We start from the raw sequence: 22317 nt of genomic DNA, 5'->3' as shown, positions 1-22317 counted from the left end.
CGCAACAAAATTAGACATCCTCGTCAAATTTGATTATATATGAATCTGCCTTGTTGTCCGAGATTGGGAAAAAGTATGGCCATTTATTTAATGTTTTTCAGAAGAAAAAAAAGCGCAAAAGTGAGTAATTTTGCCGTTTTGCTTTGTTTTCTACAGAAGGCAACTGTAAACGCACCGCTGGAACAAAAGGATTGCAGTTTTCACTTATTCCTTCTACGGGCTAAATGTCTCTGTGAATGTCTTATTGAATGCAACTGCTGCACTTTCATTTTCCATATCTATAACAACCAGAGTTCACATCCTTTTAGCAAACCAAGACGTTATGAAAGATACTCTGAAAAACAAGACTCCGGACGATTACTGAGAGACAATGTTTCTTTGGCATGTTGAATCAGTTCCATCAGTCACACGCTGTATTTGAATGAAAGATATTAAAAAGTGTTGTGGAGGTTTATGGGACAGTTAAATTGGTAAACTGACTTTTTTTTTTTTTTGCTACACACACACGTCCTCCGAGTGGCAAGAACTAAATTAAAACCAGATGCCACATATGACCCTGGAGACCCATAAGACCTCCTTCGGAATTAAATCGCTCGACGGGAAGAGAAGAGGAGGCCCACGAGGAGGTCGAGGGAAACGGCTGCTGGATTACGAGGTCAGAGTGACGGATGCAGGAAGGAGGGAGTGAAGGAGCGATGACTTACAGCTCGCCTTCAGCTAAGAAAGCAGAACGTTAGAGCCGCCACACGACTCATAAATCTCAATTGTTTTCCCTTTATTGTCCAATAAAGTACAGCAGTATTCCTAGCAGGGGGGAGGGGGGGGGGGGGGGGGGGGGGGGGACTACAAAGTGCTGTAAAGGCACTTTCCAAGTGCTGCTCTCTTGGACCTCTGGAGTGTCAATAACAAGCTGCAGGAAATTCCTCTCCCCGATTCCCGCTCCGCTGTGTGTGAGGTGACCCCCCCCCCCGACCCCGATACGTCTGAATGTGCTGGTGATGACAATGAGAGCTGACACTGATGTTGTTTATCTCTGAGGTGAAAACAGCACCACTGCTGAGTCCACTTCCTGTTTCCTGCTACAGACCTGGGAAGAAAAAAAAGAAAAACATTGTTTCCAGCTACTCAGCCAGTTCCACTGAAGAGCTTCATTGGTCACTCAGGGGTAGTTTGAGGCCGCTTAGACTCACTGATGTCTCCGTGGAGATGAGTCACTAACACCTATTGAAAATAACGTGATGAAATGAGATCTGAGATTAGACACGGTGCGGCGTGAGACACACTTGTAATTATCCACATATAGTCTGCGAAGAGGTCGGCGAGTGTTGGAGGGGGACAAAACTGCTTTGCTCTACGGAAATATAGTCAAAGGGAGCCAAGGAAAAGAGGATGTATCGGCCATTAATTCAGGTCAGGCGAAGAGGAGAAACAGAAGAGCATGCATTTATGCGTTAGTGAGGAAGAGTGGGTGTTAATGAACTTCATCAGCCCGTGTGGTGCGTGACCGCATCCGGGCTCTACAGTATGCATACCGAAATGAAACACCCGAGTAGAGATGAATCGCAAAAAGACACACGGCTGTGCGGGGTGTTACGAGCATCTAGATGCTAATTTATGTCTGGAGACTGCTGGTTCCCCCGAGGCGTCGGGACATTAACATCCATGTTCCAATGTTAAGCGGGTGAACAAATGGCTGATTCGGCACCAATATTACTGGAGGGGGGGGGGGGGGGTGCAAGGCAAAATACAAGACAGGAGAAGTAAGAAGAATTAGTATTGGAACGGGGACAAGTGTTTTCAGGACAGTGGTGCTAATTTGACAAATGCGATGAAAGCGAAGCAACCATAACTAATCCCACATAAGTTACACAACTCTTTCACAAAAAAAAAGGGTTGAATTACATAATATGTCAAAAGTAAATTAAGAAATAAATGTTTCCATCATGGCGACCGTTGGTCCATCCTCCCGTCTTCCTCCTCTAGTGCATCTGATTAATCTCTGTGTCTGTTGCGCATATAGTGCTAACCTCCGCCATCGGTCCGGACCCACTGATTCACACCTGCCCACCAGCCATCACTGTTAAATGTCATCACCTGACCGGGCCATCTGCCCACTCAGCTGCTCCTCATTCCTGACATACAGTGTATTTAGAGGATAAGCATCAGTTACACGATGTCAGTCACGGTTGCGTTAGGGTTTCAGTATTTGCTCTGTTTTGACTGGTGGTCAAGAGTAAATGTATCTTCGTTAAATAAAAGCAAACTGTTGGAGGCTGCAGACTTGTGGGTAAGATATTATTACGTATTTTAAAGATTTGGGATTTGGGTTTTTTTGCACACGCCAGCCACACTTAAACCAGGGTTTTACCGGCTTCATGGTCTAAATACTGTACCATCTACAGTCCCTCCCTACTCAACATCACACTCAGATACCCCGTCTTAAAAGGGAAATACGTAAACTACAGAAGCGGAATGTTCTTGTGACCAACAAAACACATGTCGAGGGAAAAATAACCAAGAATGAAAAATAACCTATATAGAGTATTAAGGCTGAATATGTTGCACAGTCCCAGTTAAATGAACCAATAACTAAATGCATATAAAGAAAGTTGTTTTCCCACTTCCAGCATTGGTCATGATCTTCTCAACCCGGGAATTGGAAAGGCTGCATGAGGCATCGCTAAACCCCTGAAGGACGTGGAAATGCAGCAGGCACACTTAACCTTTCGCCATCACTTAAGGGGGAGCATGTTGCATTAGATGCAGAGTGGGACAACCCTGAGGAGATTCAGGAAAGAAAGAATAACGTGTGATATATCCTCAGGGTTCAAGTGTTCGGGATGCTGCATTAGATACAGAGGTTTTCATTAAGAAAAGTCTGCGCGCAAAGCCCATGGCAACAACTCATCAATGTAGCTCCTTATTTGGATGTTCAGTCCGTATATTTACACGTCTAATGGCGTGGGAGTAGATGCAGAGATGTAGAAACAACAAACTCTACCAAAACTGTCAGTACCACCTGATTCAGTGACATCAGTAAATTTAATTACACATCAGTTTTACCCGTTTAGCTTCATCACGCCTGTGCATGCTGGAACACACAGTCAAGCAGCCCGCCTAACCTCGCACACAACAATGCTGATCCCTCCTACAATTTACCCCGCCGTGTTATGCATTTCTGACAGCCGCTGTATAATTCGTTTCTGTCACCCTCATCATTGGAAATTGAGCCGACGGACATCCCAACGTGCGGGAGCAATGATTACAGTCCAGATCGCAACGTCAGCGAGCGAACCACCGTGGCCTCCTCTAACTTGCGATGCCAACATCGTATCCTAACATGAGCACCATCTGTTTCACTGGGCAGGGTGACGGGAGTCGGGCAGACGTGGAGGAACATTATCTCTCTCTCTCTCTCCCGACAGGCAAAGTACAGCGGCACAGCATTTCAAATACAGTAGGACAGTCAGAACAACAGAACCGGGAGCAACGGCGTGAGATTGAAACAGACGGCCTAAAAATATTGAGCGAGGAGAAATGCAAGTGGAGGAGATTGAAGATGAACCATAAAAAAAAAAAACGTCAAGCTCACCACAAATTATTAATGCGAGCACTGACCAAATGAGTTCAGCGCACAGGGAGGGGTGGGATGAATCGCCCAGTGCGAGTCCCCAAAAACCTCCAAAAGTTGACTAGTCTTTGGTGACAGAGCGCACACATGCATGAACACTGGATATCAAGCGTAGGTCAGGGCTCATCAAGATCAGGGACTTCTTCTGGGCATGTTGTTAGCCAAACGGGCTTTTCACAAACACTTGCTACATCTACAAATGTAATCAAGCCAACCAATCCTTTCAAAGTACAAGTAGGCAAAAGAGTGCAAGCAAATGCTATGTAGTGTCATGAATAATTCTATGTAAGTGCACATTGTTGGACAGAGCGCTGCAAAACAAATCCCGAATTTATCCAACCAACAGTCCAAAATCAAAGTAGAATTTGTGCTTTGTGACATTTTTTGACCAAACAATTAATCAAAACAACAAGCGGTTGTCGGATTAATTGATAAAAGCAATCATTAGTCTCAGCCCTTAAGACTTTACGGTCTTGAAGTAATGTTATTGCAACTCTACCTCGCTGCAGTTGCTCGAGTTCACACTGAATGTTAACTTCAAGTCTCCAGAACGTTTCTAAGCAACTCTGATGGGACGTGGCTGCCAGATTGGTATGCGAAGCCACAGGGGGGAGACGATGGTTCCAAACATCAAGAAAAAAAAAACACTTTTGCATTAATAGGGATGGTGCTTTTTGTCACGGTGCCAACTGCCTACAGCCTGTGCCCAACAAGAGCCCTTTGTTTGTTGTGGTTTGGGCTTTTCTGCTCTGTTAGCTCCTTTAGCGCTGTTAGCATTGTAAGTTCACTCATGTGTCGACTTCCCTGCTGAAAATAAGTCAGTTCCCCGCAGCCAACAGACCCCTGCGTGTGCAATAGCGCCGCTGTTGCAGGCATCGTTTCAGATCCGAGCAGAGTAACAACACACGCCATGGAATCTTGGCCAGCTGCCTTGATGAATACAAAAACACAGACGAGTATCCTCAGCACGACGAAAAGCTCCCCTTGTGGTGCATACAGTCATTATCACTTATGAATGGAGCATATCAAGGAGAGCACCGAGGTCACAAAGTTAAGCCTGCATCCGCCCATATATATTTTAATGTGAAAGATGTGAGATCCTTTTTAATGAAACTTCTGGCTTTACTGCTTTCGGTTATAGCTCTACTGTGGAAAAATACAGACACTGTCAGGCTTGATTTTTTTTTTTAAATTACGCAAACAATCCCCTGAAGAGGCAGGCCATAAATAAAAGTAATCCACTTCGTATCATCAGGTAATAGCCCACTGCCTTCTCACTGGTTTAGTCTTCACACAGGCCACACAGAGGGCAACAGATGTGACATCACGTCACAGGTCGCCATCAGACAGGGAAGCTTTCATTTACAGCCGTGATTAAAAACACTTCCATCAGATATGTCTACACTGTAGATTACAGAAAATAATTGGTCCGTCTTGCCAATCAGAGCGTCGTACACCTCCAGTCCGGTTCCTCTTTTCTAATTAAAATACGACACAAATGGCTTCTTTTTTTTTTTTTTTGCAGCATCTGCAATTTCCATCTTTTTTCTGCAGCGACTCTCGAAACACACCTTCGCGCAATGCCTCGAATATCAATTTGTAACTCTGAATCCTTTAACAATTTTATATTGTCACTCCTGTGGCCTTTGCCCCAGCTGCGAATATCTCCCGATCTGATTCAATTACAGCGAGACGGTCCGACTGCGACAACCTGAGGGTCAAACAGGGGATCATTTGCAAAAATGACAGCTTATCAGGGCTTTAAGGTTCTGCGCACATTACAATGTCGTTCAGTTGAAAGGACTGAGACGGTGGTAAGAGCAGTGGGTTAGGAAGATACAATTAAAATAACACTTTACACTCTTGACAAGCAATCCTGAAGAATGTAAAGAAGCAATCAAAACCGCTGCCTCAAGGTTCACCGTTAATAAAACAGGTTGCAGCTCGCAGAAAAACTAAATACCAAAATGATGAGATAACACCAGAACTACAGTGTACACATGTTTTTATCTACTCTTCTCCTTTACAGGCTGAAGGGGCAGTGATGCCGAATAATCAGGCTTGACAGGAGTGTAGTAGTGTAGCTTTTTGCATTGAATATAGTCGCATGTAAATATGTCTCCCTGGGAATATGCCCTCACAACCTCTTGTATCTTCAGAAGGGTTGACAGCTTGTTCGCCTCTGCCTCCACAAAACGGCATTTTAAGTGCCTCCAATGTCAACAAATAAAATCTAGAGATATAGACAGTAAAATACCGTAAAAACACACAAAACAAGATCTTCGCTAAATTCACAGGGGGGGACCCGTCGGCCTTCATTCGCTCTAGTCAGCACATAGCTGCTTCCTGTAAAGACTCAGTGGGCCTCAAAGGTCCACGAGCAAACTGTGTTTAAAACATCACACGCACGCATTAAACGCACTAGCACACAACCACACACAGCATTGCTCTCGTCTGCTCCGGCGTCCTGCTGCTGGATTGTGCTGAGCTAATGGTCACTGCAGAATTAATTGCAACCATCCATCTCATTTTACTTGGAAAATACAACGGCAACGTTACTTCTCCTGTCAAGCCACAGCTTCCCACACACACAAACACACACACACACACACTGTTCTCTACAACCCCTAGACATGGGTCTGTTTTCCATTTACCTTCACTAAGCTTTTTCCGTGAGCCCGAAGTCATCTTTTGATCTGGGTTTGTGGGGGACGGAGGGCTCACGGATGCTTTATATCTCGCCGTGCTGCATTCTGCGTTCTGACAACTGTTGAATATTACTTTCAAAAGACTTTATGAAAAACTATGGTGTATTACAATGGGGTGGTTTTCATTTGCAGCCACACCCAACAGTTTGATGAGATTACATTTATCAAAGTGATTGCTGAGATCTGGGAATGCAGCGACATCGCTAAAAACAAGACTTTCTGTTGATGTTAAATTACTCTTCAGAGAGCACGGGAGACGTTTGCATTTCTGAACAAAAGGTAACATCTGAAGCACCTTTCCATGCAAATACTTTTCATCAGGCAAAAAAGCAGAATTCTCTATTTTGACATGCTTTGTGCTGCAGACTTCAGGCCCTTTAAAGACTAAGAGAAGTGCCTCCATTTGTTTGTTTGGATCTTTAAAACATCTTACACTCCAGAGAGCGGCACCTTTACCTGTCTGCTCGTTTGCATGTCTCACTCCCGGCTCAGTGACTACACATATCAAACTGGCTCTCGCAGCACTAACTAAACTGGTTAATATGGTGTCCATTACACTTGGCAGTTAAGGAGCTAAAGCTTTTGAGAGCGAGTGAACAAGTAAAAATAAACTCCGCTGTTGCTAAGCCACAAGCCTGAGCTGGAGAACTCTGGAGATCCTGGCACACGCTCAATCTCACATGTTTGACTGGGCCAATAAAATTCAGTAGGAATTCAGTTTGGGGTCAACTCATGTCACATCAATTCGGCGAGTGAATTATATTTAAACCTCACAGCTCAATCACGCTGTGCTTTGTCTCTAATTGAGGCTCTAATATCAAATCTGTAATTATTATATTATTTGATGCTTTGTCGTTATCGTTTCAACCGCCGTTTCCAATTAGCATTTTGAATTGGAGAGGATTTAAAGTGACATGATCTCAGTCCCCGACACAATTATTGTTCCCTCTGCAGGTGGAAGCCACAATCTTTGTCCTGGGTCATCCAGGGATGTCATTATAAAAACGCACATTCCGTTGTCATTTTCATTGCTCTCGTTGTGTCCAGGAGACCACAGCAGACACATCATTACGAGAGAGACGATGACCAGGGGCCACATCTTCTGGGGGACGTTTGGTTAGCAGCAGGTTTCCACTCTAATGGCGGGCCAAATTAACTCAAGAGATGGATCGAGCTTTCGGTACGGTTAGCACATAAAAAGCCTAATTAGATCATTTGCACGACTCAGAAGCACCCTAGTTTGAGCATCGTCTCACAAATGGAACCGATTCCTCCACTTTGTGCCGATTGGTTGATTGATTTTATGAGACTTCAGTCTGTAGCGTCCGTACTGTAAATTGCCCTTTTGCCCGTCGATATCAAGCCGCATTCCAAATGTCAATTATTTACTTGTTCAGAGTAATAGAGCTGAAACAATTACTCGATTACTTGATGAGCTGATCAACAGAATATTAGTCTGCAACTATTCTGATAATCGATCAATCCGTGAAGTCCTTTTCAGCCTTTCCAATGTGAGGAATGGTTGTTTTTCTCGGTTTTATATTATCGTAAATTTAGGGTTTGCAACTGCTAGTCAGACCTAAGAGGATGCCACCACCGGCTCTGACATTAAACCTATTAATCAAGGACATAATTGGCCAAATAAATCAATAATACAAATTACTAGATAAAATAATCAGCCTCAAGCCATTAAACTGTCACTTGTTAAATGTACCTTTGTTGATATCTAACGCTGGGTGTAAAATACCTTTGAATATATATATAGATATTAATCATATGAGGCCTGAAAGAGGGGAACTCTCCAGATACTACCGCCCTGTTTTAGACTCAAACCAGTCCAATATGACATCAGTATCTGTTAGCTGTAACAGAGGTGTTTCACTTACTTGTAGTATGTTCATGAAACCTAAAGTGAATAACAGTTGTTTCTTTGGAAATCCTTCCTCACACTAACCACCGATGTATGAATCATAATGACCTCTGCGTGCGCAAACCCAAAGCAGTGGTTAGCTGAAACAACATATCTGGGGTTCTCCAAAAAACAACTGTCACTTCTGAAACTGGACATCGCCCATTTCCTGTTGTTGAAACCCACTGCATCACCATCTGCTCCTCTCTAAATGAAAATACAAAAAGAGTTTGGTTCTGAGAGAGAAAGAAGAAACCCCCCCACTCTTAAAACAGGTTCTGACATGAAAGTAAAGTAGACAACAGATTATGTTAAGACATTTTTTTTGGAAGGTTTAGAGAGATTACATCCTCTAAAACAGACGCTCCTTTTAAAAGAATTACAATCATTCAAGATGGAAATGACAATGAGCTTTTTGATGTGAAGGGTTTAGCTGTACTTTTTATGTAAACGCTTCCTGCCAATAGAATTCTAAAGAAGCGCTTAAATGAGCACATTATGACAGCTGCTATCCTGAACGTGGGTTATTTTAGTTATTTTGCAGAGGGCTGACTAGGTTCCCTCTGGTCGAGATAAACAGCCACTACATTTTGAATGGGGTTATGTATTATATATTAAAGGGCACCGCATGTACCCATCTCTTCCACATCTGTCCAGCGCAATATTAATGCACAAGACGTTCGCTCAAGAGCCTGTCAGCTACGCGTCTCATCCAATCAACGATCAGCAAACTAGTTGTTCTCCCGCACACAAACTCATTAGAAGACTATCAAAATCGGTTTATTTGTTATTTCTCCGTCTTTCCACCTACTTCGGATGGCTGGAAATTGTAATTATCTAGCTGGCCCATCATCCAACCTTTGATGGAACCAAGAGAAATCTATATGGCTCCCTAATGAGCACTGAGCACCGCTGCTGCCATTTGATTAGGGACTTAATTGTGATATAATGAACAAATACACCCAGCTCTGGCTAAAATGGTCTTGTAAGCATTTGGCTAATTAATGACTATTTGCCCACTGATGCTGATGAAGGAGAAAATCACGAGGGAGACACGGAAAGCCAGACAGCACTGTGTTGTTGACCATGAAAACGGTCTGGTAGGCTTTCCATACACAGCCATTGTCCTCACTCGGGGGGGGGGGGGGGGGGGCTACATAAAAGATGATGTTGTTTTCCGGGGATCCGCCTAAATTGTAGGTCAAAAGCTTGACAGCATAATTCAGCCATCTTGAAAGTAGGCTGAAGCCATGTCACAACACGATAACGGCAACGCAGACGGGCCGATCTGCAGCGACAGCGGCCGGCCAGCTCACACTGGCTCTCTGGTGATGAGGAAGAGGAGGAGAGCAGTGGCAGTGAGCGGGGCCCGGGGGCCACTCGTCTTCAAGACGCAGGGGAGGAGGAACGAGAGGGAGGACGAAGAGGAAGACTGAGTAACAGAGACAGAATCAGTGATCGCAACTAGAGCCAAAGAAAGGACGAGCAACGATCGGGACGAGGAGGAAGACAAATGGGGACTAGCCAGGTCCCCTAGTCCACTCTAATGTCTTGCCATTAACCCCGTGAACACAGCCACGCATGTTTTCTGACCAATTAGGCAGGCATAAAGGAAGGGGGCTGACACTCAGCTGGGGGCTCGGATACACTGCTGGTTACATCTAGGCCACTATCTCGCTCTCTCTCCTCTTCTTTCCTATTTGTTGAATCTGCACGAGCAGGGAGGCCAACGAGAGAAGGTGGGGGGGGGGGGGGGGGAGCAAACAAGGCCATCCCTGGATCCTTCATCTTCTCCACTTTCTGTATCAAACACATGCAAACACCCCCCCCCCCACAATAAAGCATACATTGGCTGAAGCTTGCAAAAACATGACTGAGCTGAAAGCATGTGTGCTGTTGTAGGATGCTGGGAGTCCACACACAGAGTTGTTACTACCGAGTACCGACTCACTTTAAGTCAATCGGTGCCACATTTTGGTAACAGAGAGCGCATCTGGGAGAGAGAGAGAGAGAGAGACTAGCTGGCAGAAAGAGCAAGAGCGAGACTACGACACCCTTTAAGCTCGTTCAAGTCACAGCGAGTCAGACGGCAAGCCGAAAGCGGTGGCGTGTGTTGGTTACACTTTTCAAAACACGACGGAGACCACACTCGCTGAAAAATGTGTAATGGGAGACGCAAAAACAGGCAGGGCAACACGACACACACACACACACACACACACACACACGATAGCGTTCTCAAGCTTTGCTGGAGGTTTTAGGTTTTGGAGGGGAGGAGGAGGAAGGAGACTAGGTAGTAGTTTTATTGTGTTGTGTGTAAAACGTTTTAATTAAAACAAAATGTTTGACTGAAATAACATTTTTGTTATTTGTCATTTTGTTATTCCCGGTTCAAATGTGGTATTCATCGCTAGACAGTCGGTCGTAAAAGTCTGTTTCTTACCCTCTCTCTTTCTTTTCTTTCCTGTTATAGAGCGAATAAAGTCAGCAAGAGCAGAGAAAGACTGTAGACGGTGTGAAACATGGCCATTAGCCCACATTAATGTAGGCCTAACAATGATGAGCACACTAGAGGGAAAAAGTGTAAGTGTGGACAAAAGCTATGTCGGATGTTGGGAGATGTTGGCCTTATCAAAAAGAGGGGGACACTGTGGAACTTGAGAGGATCCAGTCAGGAATGAATGTCTGTGTTTTTTTCCAGGAATCACCGGCCTTCAGAAGCCAAGATTAGGAAGTACAATGACCCCATTGTGTCAACAGTACGGTTAACTCAAGATAAATGTGCCTCCAACGGACTTATTGCCACATCACAACAATGGAAGGGGGCGGACTGACTTTTTTAAGGGTCTGGCTGATGAAATCTGAAAATAAAGCGGCCACTGCCGAGAGCGCTGCTCCCTCACAGCTCTGAGCTCTGCTCTGTTCGGGGAAGGTGTGGGCAAATGTCTGGTCCGGGACGTGACCCCCTCTGCATTTACTGGCAAGTGACGCAACACCCCCACGCTATAGTAAACAGACAGCAGGGTAAACAAATAGACTAGAGTCAGGCGCCTGCTTTTTAAAACCTCGCAGGTATGGAAGTGCGGGAGCAAACAACAAGGGGGGAGTTTCAGGGAGAAAAAAGGGGATTTTTATTTTATGCAATGAGGGAAAACATCTGCAAACTGTTGACTAGGCCACGTCATCAGGGAAAGCAAAGATATACAAGCTGTGTGCCTTTAAAACTGCTGAGGAAAATTGACTGTGCTCACGTCACACACACACACACACACACACACACACACACACACACACACACACACACACACACACACACACACACACACACACACACACACACACACACACACACACACACACACACACACACACACACACACACACACACACACACACACACACACACACACACACACACACACACACACACACACACACAAGTTGACTGGCCTCTCCGGAGCGAGAGACACTTAAGGCATTTTATTGGTTCAAGATGTGATATAATCCTCCGCTCCGCCTGTGAGCCACCAACACACGCACAGTACACAAAAAGTAGCACACACAAAATGAAACAAGCATGTCTGGACAGAAAGAAAAAAAAAAAAAAGAGACTACGTGCATCTTGTAACTGGATAACTTGTGCAAAGAGTTGTGTGTGAAGGCCCTTGCAGCAGAGGTATCTGCAGACACAGAGCATGCCTCAACAGAGAGAGCTAGTGCCCTTATCACAAAGGGAATGCAGGGGGAGAACTGCGGTGAGGGCAAAAAAAAGAAAAAGGATGTTAACCAACATCTCCCCCCTTTTTAACTCACATCCTTCCCTTTTCCTCTTTTCCGTCTCACCCGCTCACTCTCTTCCTGCAGTGATGGCCTGGGGGAGAAGGCCTGGTATTGTGTTGCTTAATCAGCTTTTATCACCCGCTGGAGAATAAACTTCTCTGCTGGGCTCTCAGGGTTTTGTTACCCGACATGTCCTCCTCTTGCTGTTATTCTGTGAAATGCAAGACTTCCTGGATGCAGTTGTTTTGACCTTTAGGGTCATCTGTGCTACATTGTTTTTAATTGTTATGTAATGCCTAATAAGGGGGCAGAACATGAAGGGTGGCCATGAAGGAACCAATCAATATCGTAGGTGCCAGTAAGCAAGATTTCCATTGGGCAACACCAGGTCAGCATGTAGTAACTCGAGCACTGCAGCAGGATGTCAGACAGTAGCGATGCAGCAAGTTCCGTATTTCTTCAGAAAAGTGTCTTTCATAAACATAAGCAATGACATGCACACGAGGCTACATGACAAGTGCTAATCATGATCTATTCTGCCCACACACAGACAAAGTTACTAATAGAGTGATCATTAGCTGTGACCATTTCTCAGAATTTGATGCTAAAATTAGTGTTTTAACCAATCACCACAAACAGCATAAATGGTTCTAATGCGCCATAATAGTGTGTGGGTTTTACAAAGCCGTGGTCTTTAACATAATCTCGCAATTACTGTGGTTTAGTGTGTTTGCCGTCATTCTGGAGTATTTTGTTTTGATGAATTCAGAAACTAATGAGCAGTCTTCTTCTCTTTAAACATGATAACATAGTGGGTTTATGGCCGGTATGTAGAACAAACAATCTGTAAATAGTCAATGTGTTTTTTTTGGTAAGACGTGTACTTTGCAGGTAGTACAGAAGCTTCTGAGCATCGTTTAACTTAATGTCACACTTTTGATTCTCTGAGGGTTTCAGAACTTCTCTACAGGCTGTGGAGCCAGAACAGGTCGTCCGTCGACTTCTACCCGCCCACAACATCACAGATGCAAGGATACTTTACAGCACTTACATTACAGCATTCACATTATGCAACGCTCTTCTTTTTAAATTCACACCAAGTAGTCGTTTGTGCATGCACCGTCACTGCTGCATGCAATGAGTCTGAGCTCATTTTGATGCGTTCTGCACAGACATATCCTCGGGTTTACGTCCTAGATAAACATCTCTGTTTGTCGGTGGCTTCACTGCAATGGTCTGAATAGTAAGAGGGTAACCCGTTAAGTTACCATGAGTTAAATGTGAAAGAGAGAAAGTAGCAGGAAGGACAAAGTGAGAGCTGCTCTCACAGTAGAAGTACAACACCAGGTGGTACACTCATCCCTGCCCTCCACTCAGTGTCGTGAGCCGCTCATAATGTTAACAACCCGAGACGTCCTGTCGCCATTACTGTAAGCAGCCCTGGGTAAAAGCGACTGAAAGCCTACAATGCAAATGTAAAAAAAAAAGAAGACACGTCTCAGAAAACGGATGAGACTCGGTTCCTTCTTGTGTGGCAGTAAAAGGCCTCCATTAGAGCCTGGCAGCATCGACAGGTTGATAATATCTGTCTCGGCTGCCATTGACTTGCACAATATATCAATATCCAGCGAGCACAGCGGCTCACTCCCCCGCATAAACAGACCAAAGACAACGATGACTCCAAACACCAGCCGCTGACATTTGCACAGCATCCACAGAGGAGAGGAAAAGCACAAATGTTCCAGCTCCGCGGGAGCGCTGGGAGCGAGAGAGAGAGAGAGAGAGAGAGAGAGAGAGAGAGAGAGAGAGAGAGCCTTTTTTTTTTTCTTAAGACTTTGTTCATCTTCCGTTTCTTTCTTCTCGCTCAGCGGGCGGCCATTTTCCTTGCTCGGACTGAAGGTTGTTTGGCGCACCTGGAGACAGCAGGGGGAATGGGGGGGGGCGGCGGGAGGTCAGAGCCGGCCAGGAGGCGCCGGCTTAACGGGAGCACTTTATTCAGACAGACACCCAGCTCACAGGTCATTACTGCTGTAAGGGGATTTCAGGTCTGGGCTACAAGCTCATCTATTTCTGCAGCTTTGTGCTGGGTTTGTGTGTCCTTGGGTGTGTGAGAGTTCGTGTAATGCGACAATTTGGTTGTTATACGAAGGCCAAATTATCTGATATTGTCCACAGTTAACAGCACTCCTTGCACACTGTGAAAAGGAACGCTTTACACTCCACCTTTGATTCCGGCTCTTAAACAAACAGAAGAAGTTGACTGATCTAAAATTTCGAAACAAGAACATTTAAAACCTGTAAGTGTATTTATATTAAACAAGCTGGATATATTGCACAGTGGCATTGAGACCATCCTTCTAACTGAAGGGAAACATTACTAAAATGTCTTTCAGATACAACTGCTCTGAACCAAACCTTGGTTTATTATTATTATTATTATTATTTTTGAATTTAAGATCCTAGTGTTCGGTTCCCTTTTTTGGAAGCTAATAAAAAACAAAGTACCTGCCAATTTGTCACATTAAAGTAAATATCGAAGAAATGTCCCTTCAGACGTTTCCTTAGTAAGTTAACAGATGAGGTGCGTCAGCTTTGTGAAACTCTTGTTACATTTGTACCGACTTTGTGGATTAAACCAGTTTGTGCTTCCTACCCATCTGTTTTTATTGTTTTTATCCATGTTATGCTGCTTATTATTCTGGCTTAAACACACGCACGCACATCCATCTGACCATTAAGTAGAATCGCTCTACAAACTGAACAGATGTACCTCGATTTATTCTTGTTAGTCGACACAGTGATGCAGGTGGGCTTCAGCACTGGATGGATAAACACAGTGACAAGCCTTCCAACTGAAACTGTCAAACTCCAGAGTCATCCCCAAGCACCTGATCATCTAGATAAGCCATCCAGTGCCCACACCCACACACAGTTGGCAGACACACCCACCGAACAAAGAAGCCCTAAAGACTTTTTATTGCTCCACTGGAGGAGGCTCTGCCACAAGAGGCTGCAGTGTGTCTGTCCTCTCACTGCTGTACGCTCAGCTGTCAGCTTTATCCCCTGCCAGCGCCACCATCTCCTCGTGTGGGGCCGGGTATCGGTGCTCCGGAATAACGCAGTACCGAGTAGTATCGAAACGTCTGCAGTCAAACGATACCCGTATTCAACGCTTTTTGTACCCAGATCTAGAAAAGAATGAGCATTTGTGTCGTTTAGCTCACAGCCGACATGCCACCAAGACGTTGGAAAGTACGGCTATGCTACACGCCTGTGGCGTCTAGATAAAAATAAATGTGGTGGTTTTACTGATTTTACGCAACTGAATGCTTCCATTCACATGATGGGTATTAAATGAAGAAGGAAAAAAGTATCAAATATCCCTTTAAGGGTACTGGTGTATTGGTACGGGTATCGTCATTTTCTGAACAATAGCATACTGTACCTAGCTTATCCCCATGTAAATGCATCAGGTTGGAGGCCACATTATACAATCTATTCCAATCTCCTCAAGGAAAGACCCTCATTTGACTGCACTGGGACATCTCTGTTAAAAATTCAACATGTCTCAGGCTTTATAGAGACCCTCCTTTATTGCACTTCTCTTTTGATCGATGTGATGTTGTGGAGACCAACAGCAGAGAGCAATATGGAGGTTATGGAGGTACAGAGTTAAAATGGTAAATGGACTTGCTTGCTTTTATGTGGCATCTTTCTTGTCTTCCGGCCACTCAAAGCGCTTCACACTACATGTCAACATTCACACAAAAACGTTCATACACTGATGGCAGAGGCTGCCATATATAAGGCACCACCTGCCCATCCGGATCTAAACTAATGCGCACGCTCACTCACTCACACACGGGCTTCGGGAGCAATTTAAGGGTTCAGCATCTTCTGTCTCGAGGACACGTACACATGCTCACTGCAGGAGCCGGGGATCGGTATGCAGATCTTGATTAGAGGACAACCCGCTCTACTTCTGAGCCACCGCCGCCCAGGGAGCTCCCTTAATTTGCTCGGATGTGCTAGTTCTGCGCTCTGCATCGGGGTGTTTTATAACTGCACTCCAAGCTGTAACCTGAGTGAATGTAACAGGACATCAAAAGGACATGTTTGTGTGGTGTCGGTCCCTGCCATCCAGCCTCTTTTCTGTGCTGGAGCCAATGAGGCAGCGGCAGCACTCTTTGAGCCATGACATCACAGAATTACAAAGAGGAAGACGTTTGCAAAAAGTCCTCTTATCTTCATCTCGCTGGGGACTTTTAGGAGAGATTTAACTACCTACTAGCGGAGACGTAAACAGCACCTTCGCCATTTTTGGCAGTACTTCCTGGTATCCCGTGGAGGCTTAGCTAGTGGGGGGGAGGGCTGCCTTCAAATATTTGCCTAGTGTGATCATCAGACTGTCATTGTCCCTCGTTTCACCCTCACTTGGCAGTGGGTGCACACACAGAGGAGGAAGGTGGGGAGTCTGCTTTCTAGTTGTTGGCAGTCGAGAAAAAAAAAAACGATGCTCATTCACAGTTTGGGCATTGAGGCACTCAGTGGGCTGGACCAGACCCTTTCTGTTGGCTTTGGAAGGGGGGGGGGGGGGGGATCCCCTCTCCCTGCATTCATTTACAGTGAACACAAAAACAACACTGCTTTTACAGAGCGGCTCTGTCTGTACATCACAACACAAGCTGAGAGGGACAACTAGAAATAAAATTCTGGATGATTGTGTCGTGCTTCACAGAAATATACATCAAAACAGCTAAAAAAAAAAAGGAAAGAAAATCAAAACATGTTAGTTTCATTGTTACAGTTCGCGCTTGGTTTTACATCTGTAAACCTGGACAAGGCACAGGCTCACTATGTGTCAGCCCGTGCTGGCAGCATGAATGCGAGCCTCCGGGAAAGAGAGAAGCCGTCTGGAACGCTGCCAGCAGGCTCGAGACGGTGGAAACTGAAGCATCGACAACAGCAAACCACAGCAATGCACTACGGGCTATGAACACGCAATGAGGATGAACGGGGCCCGCCTGCTCGTCGGTGCCTTCGTAAAAAAGGTCTTCGCTCGAGGAAGCGCAATTACAATTCTGAGACTGTGATTGGGAGGAGGAGGGCGGCGTGGTGGAAAAACAACTTTTAACCCCCCTGCCCCCTCGAGGCGAGAACTTTTTACGAGCTCAGCTGAACGGACCGCGCGAGCAAAGTCACACTGACATTCCCTTGGAGAGAGAGTCAGTGAGAGAGCTCGGTGCACGAGGGCCAAACAACCCTCTCAGTCCTCGGACGCCTCAGTTATCGCGTAGCACATCACCTCTGGGTATGAGAGGCATGTGAGCAGCGCACAGAGGGTGACAGCAGGCTGGAAGTGAGAGTGACAACGGGACTTATCCGTGTCACATGCCAAGGCTGAAACGCATCTGCACATGCTGGCCAATGGCTGCCTCACACCCTCCCTCCTCCCCCTCACTTGCCTTGAGTGGGTACAGATGTGTGATCCACAGACGCTGCCACTCTGGAGCCCTTATTGGACCCACAGGGCTCAACAAAGGCTGGCACACAGCTTGAAGAGCTCCTGGCCGAAGTGTCACTGCACAATGTCACGTCATTTGCAGGCGATGGTGTGAGGGTGATGAGAGGTGCGACGGCTAAACGCAGGACGTTGTTTTTAAATGATGGAACGCAATTGAACAGCTCCCAAAAGACAAATATGGCAGTCTGGTAATGCTTATGATAACTTGCACAAAGGCGAATGATCAGAATGAGTTTTGATCTGATTATTTTACAAACACAATGACTTTATAGGAACAAAAACATAGAACATGCTGCATTCTGCTCAGGAAAGAGCAGCACCTATTTAGCAATGCCACAGTTCTCCCCCTCGGACAGATTATTAAAAGTTATTTCACACGTTTCTTTTGCACACATCTTTCTATTATATTGTGACATTAGGCTTCATGTACATCTCAACTAGAAAACAGCAGAAACATCACTCAGCTCATCTTTAGTCCCCCTGTCACTGTTCTCCGTCTTCATCAATAGAAGCACAACAGAAATGCATCTACAGGAAGGCAAACACACCGGGTACATTTGGACGAGCGATGTGATTGAGAGGGATGTATTTCATCTGTTTGACAGGAGCTTGGCAAACAACTGTCCCACCGTTCGTCCGTATTGTCACACAAATACAGACTAATCTAATTCAGCAACGGAAATATAATTACTTCTTTCAACTGTGCATGCCTGGTTTTTGTTTTTTTACATCTTAATAAGGCAGAATGACGTTTATCTGTCATGTTTTGACAGCGTACACGTGCTCCCATTCAAAAGCACTGACAAGCCACAGAAACATTTGAAAAAAATTGCTTATTTTGACTATTTTGTGGGGGGGGGGGGGGGAGTTAAGTGATTTCACGTGACTGAGCTCATTTGATCAATGGGATAGATTTAGACAATATTCATATTATAATGTCCTGTATTCACCCCAAGACGACTTCTTTGTTCATATTCAACCTCAATCTCGACTTCCTATAATACGACCATATCACTACTTCCACATAACCCTCGGGGCTACTTTAAGTCAACCGTCCACCTTCCTGCAGAAACAAACATGTGACCCATGATCCACCTGCACCCTTACCTCTTTGACTTTCTCCCGGCGCTCGTTGGTCTGGGGGTCGCTCGGCCTGCCGGTGTCTCTCCCCAGCGGGGGTTTGAGCAGACACCCTTTGAATTTGTCGTAACTGAAAGTATCCGACATGGCAGCGCGGTTGGAGGAGGAGGTCGCCGCCTTCTCCGAGGCGGACTCCGTCTTGGACTCCGTCTTGGACTCCGTCTTGGACCTGGGCAAAGTGAAGTCCTCCTGCGCTTTACCCCCGGCGAGCCGCTCCTCGGTGGCCTCAAGGGAGACCGTCGGGTTGCGGCTCAGACTCTTCAGCTTGGTGCTGGTGGTCTCTCCTTTGGCCGGGGTCATGCCCCGCGGGGGCTCCTGGTCCTTGGGTCGTTTCAAGTGTTCCCGTGTGGCATCGTTCTCGGACCCGGAGCCGACGGTGGCCGGCTGGGTCTCCGTCTTGGACAAAAAAATGCGTTTTAGTCGGACAGAGTCCGGCAGGAAGAAAAGGGCCCCGAAACACAGCGTCACCAAACCCGAGAGAAAGAGCAGAAACACGAACTTCTGGGAGAGCCGCAGACCCATGCCCGATGCAGACACACCGGGCAACTTTCGGAAAACCATTGAAAGTTTTCTGGAGACGTCGCTTCACAGTATTCTTCTCCGACGCTACACAGTGGTTTTGACAGTCTCTACTGAGCGGCTCCTAACTGCCGAGTTGGGGCATCTGTAAAAACTCGAAATGCCTGACTTCTAAAACACCCCCCACCCACCCCCCAGAGTTGACACTTCCAGAGTTGCATAAACAGCCTGCCAGCGCAGCTCTTATCTCGCTATCGATTGTATCTGCATAAGCGAAGGTTAGGCCTGCCTACACCAACAATTCACCAATCATCTGACAACTCGAGAGCTTTGTGGAGGTTTCATCCAGCCGACATCACGCACATCACGATAGGTTGCGGGATTTGAGTCGACGTAAACCGTGAACGCAGCACAGATTAAACGGCACCGGCGTATCACCGGAGCACTACGCTATATTCAAGGAGAACTATAACGTAGCAAATGTATCACTTCTGTAGGATACAATGAAACGTTTCGCAGTGTGTCAGGTCTGTGAACAAAGTTGTGTCTCGATGCATTATTCCGTTCAAATCGTCAGTAGCACATTGCCCCTAAACAGTGCAAACCTCAAGCGTGCAGCAGAGCATCTCTGTCGCTTATCTCCGTTGAAACCGACCCACGTTGCCGCATCATGTGCTCCTCAAATCTACGCTTAAAGATCGCCAGCCGTGTGTTGTTTCGCATCTATCCTGTACAGCTGGCGGACGGAAACGCGTGTGTATTCATGCCGCCTATCTGTCAGTCGCTCTCTTCCTCCAGTAGCCTGCGTTTCCTCCTTCTTCTTTTTCCTCCCCCCCCTCCCTCTCAGCTGGCGTCAACACGCCGGCGAAACAATTCGGTGGATGACATGAAATGAGGCGGGTTTTTTTTTTTTGTCCCACGCGAAGTTATCCGATAGCCCCTGATCCAAAAAAAATCCAGAGAATAAACAAATCCACCGTCCAGTCCGTCCCCGGGAGGTCTCCAACAAAAGACAGACACACACACGCGCACACACACACACACCACCGCCGCGTCGTCGTCGCTCCGGTACCCGCCGCCCGTCCGTCCGTCCGCCTGCCTGCCGTGCCTCGCACTCTCGCCTGTAGTGCGCACTTGTGTCGCCGTGCCGTGGACGTCCGCTCGCGTAAAAAAAAGGAATAGCGAGGGGTGGGAGAGAGAGAGAGAGAGAGAGAGGGCTGGAAATGTAACAATGTAACATATAGTGCAGGCAAAGAGGGGCGAGGAGGTGGAGAGGCTGACAATCCAGTGGGCTGGTCGGATCTTGATGGATATTCACAGCGGCTTATCACAACACTGTGAAGCCGTTTGGACAAAAGCAGAGAGGTCTGGATGGTTCTGTACATTAGGCAAAAAAAAAAGAAAAGACAACATCCCCACACACACACACACACACACACACCCCCTCGAGGAAAATGTGCTCGTTTAATCCCGGATAAGCTTTTAGAAAGCGGATAGAGATATCTGCCACATATGTCTCAACGGTCCTCGGGAATTAAATAAGCAATATAATGAAGAAAGCACTTTCTAACAAATGCTTTTTTTTTTTTACAGGCCACCGTACAAGATCTCAATCGCTTTATTTTATATTTCCAAGACTTCATTGTCCAGAGATGAACCCCCAGTGGGGACAAACCCACCTGATGAGAAGTAACATCATTCAATATATTTAATTTATTTTATTTGTTGTGTTACCAAGAGTTGATGACCTCAAACGCAAACACAAGTTTGAAGAGCCCAGCAGGTTTGACAGCACGTACCCTGGTTTTGAAGACATTTTCTGATTCCTTAAAGGCTCAATTATGTCGAGCTGAAACTAAAATACGAGTGAGATGAACATTGAAGATGTTTTTTTAACACGTTTACCACGTTGCAACACTTGAATTGGCAAAACGAATTCCGTTGCCGTTTTTTTTTTATTTACTTCGACTTATTCCTCAGTTACATGCTAACTTATCTACATACATGTACTTCACATACACAAACATGTCACTGAGAGGCCATGTCATCTTTGTTTGGTTGAAGGAAATATTTTTTTTGAATCTTTTTAATGTGCAGCAGACGGTCGTCTCTAAGCAATCTGGAAATGTCTTCAAAACACCTGCAAGGGGTTTCAAAGTTTGGGTTATTTCAGAAAAAAACAGAAAGTTAATGATCTATATTAAGCTAAATTCAGCCAAAGACGTCAGGCCTTGGATAAGCTACATTAAGTCATCAAGATGTTTGAGCAAACATCATAATGACTAATGATTTCAAGTTTAACAAAAGCATCTTATCTCAGCGTCTACTTACTAGCTTTGTCTGGGCCTTTCAGCCATATCACACTGGCTTCTTCAGCGCATGGACTTGGATCAGTGGTCACGGAGACAAATGGGCTGACATGCTACGGCTTAGTAGCTGTTCTCCTTCACTGAGCAGATCAATCCGCTGATGAAGACTGTGTGATGAAGTTGAAAGATCTGGACAAAGCTAAAAAAGTGAACCACGAGTTTGGGATTGACGTCAAACTCTTTCCAAAGTCAAGAATGAAGTTTCATGCTTGACTTCAAGTTTATTGCTCAAATCCAACACACCGAGTCACAGCTGTATGTATTTGTTTGAATTTGTCTTCTGTGCATCCTCCCCGTGACTGAGGTACACAGGAAGTTTAGGAAAGCGAGTTTACATAATGTTTACATAAGCAAAAGAGAAGCTAAAGTGTAAACACAGTGTTTTGTCAGTATTTAATAAGATAGATGGGCCCGTGAGTTGGCCATTACTGAAGAGCCTGCACAGCACTATTCAACAAATGCACCTGAAAGCAGGAAAAAGAAAATAAAGGTCGGATTCAATATTGGTCTTCAATTACAGGTCACAACCCCACAACCCCACCCAGCGGCCTCTGCTGGTCCTCAGAGGGATTCCGCTGCCCAAACGTTGCCCCAGGACATCCTTACAATCAGTGTATTCAGTGTGGACCATCAGTGTCGTTGACTTTCCTGACAATGTCTGTGACGTCTAATGAACTCTTGACGAGCCTCAAGCACACATCCTCCTCTTTTCGTCCCTCTGTCTCCTTCTCCGTTGT

The 22317-nt window shown here is 45.6% G+C and overlaps 1 protein-coding gene across 2 annotated transcripts in view; it reads right to left on the bottom strand.

Moving 5' to 3' along the window:
* LOC142965607 (mannosyl-oligosaccharide 1,2-alpha-mannosidase IC) overlaps positions 1-20105 on the bottom strand; it is a 158339-nt gene extending 138234 nt beyond the window's left edge. For both annotated transcript variants that reach the window (XM_076106626.1, XM_076106625.1), the window contains exon 1: positions 18660-20105. In XM_076106626.1, coding sequence (XP_075962741.1) covers positions 18660-19253 — 594 coding nt within the window. In that variant the 5' untranslated portion in view covers positions 19254-20105. The remainder of the gene's footprint in view (positions 1-18659) is intronic.
* Positions 20106-22317: the final 2212 nt, after the last annotated feature.

This window comes from Anarhichas minor, unplaced genomic scaffold (genome assembly GCF_050575085.1).
Source record: "Anarhichas minor isolate MPS153535 unplaced genomic scaffold, ASM5057508v1 ptg000035l, whole genome shotgun sequence".
Taxonomy (NCBI): domain Eukaryota; kingdom Metazoa; phylum Chordata; class Actinopteri; order Perciformes; family Anarhichadidae; genus Anarhichas; species Anarhichas minor.
Note: the sequence above shows the minus strand (reverse complement) of the source record. Positions and strands in the feature narration are given on the sequence as shown.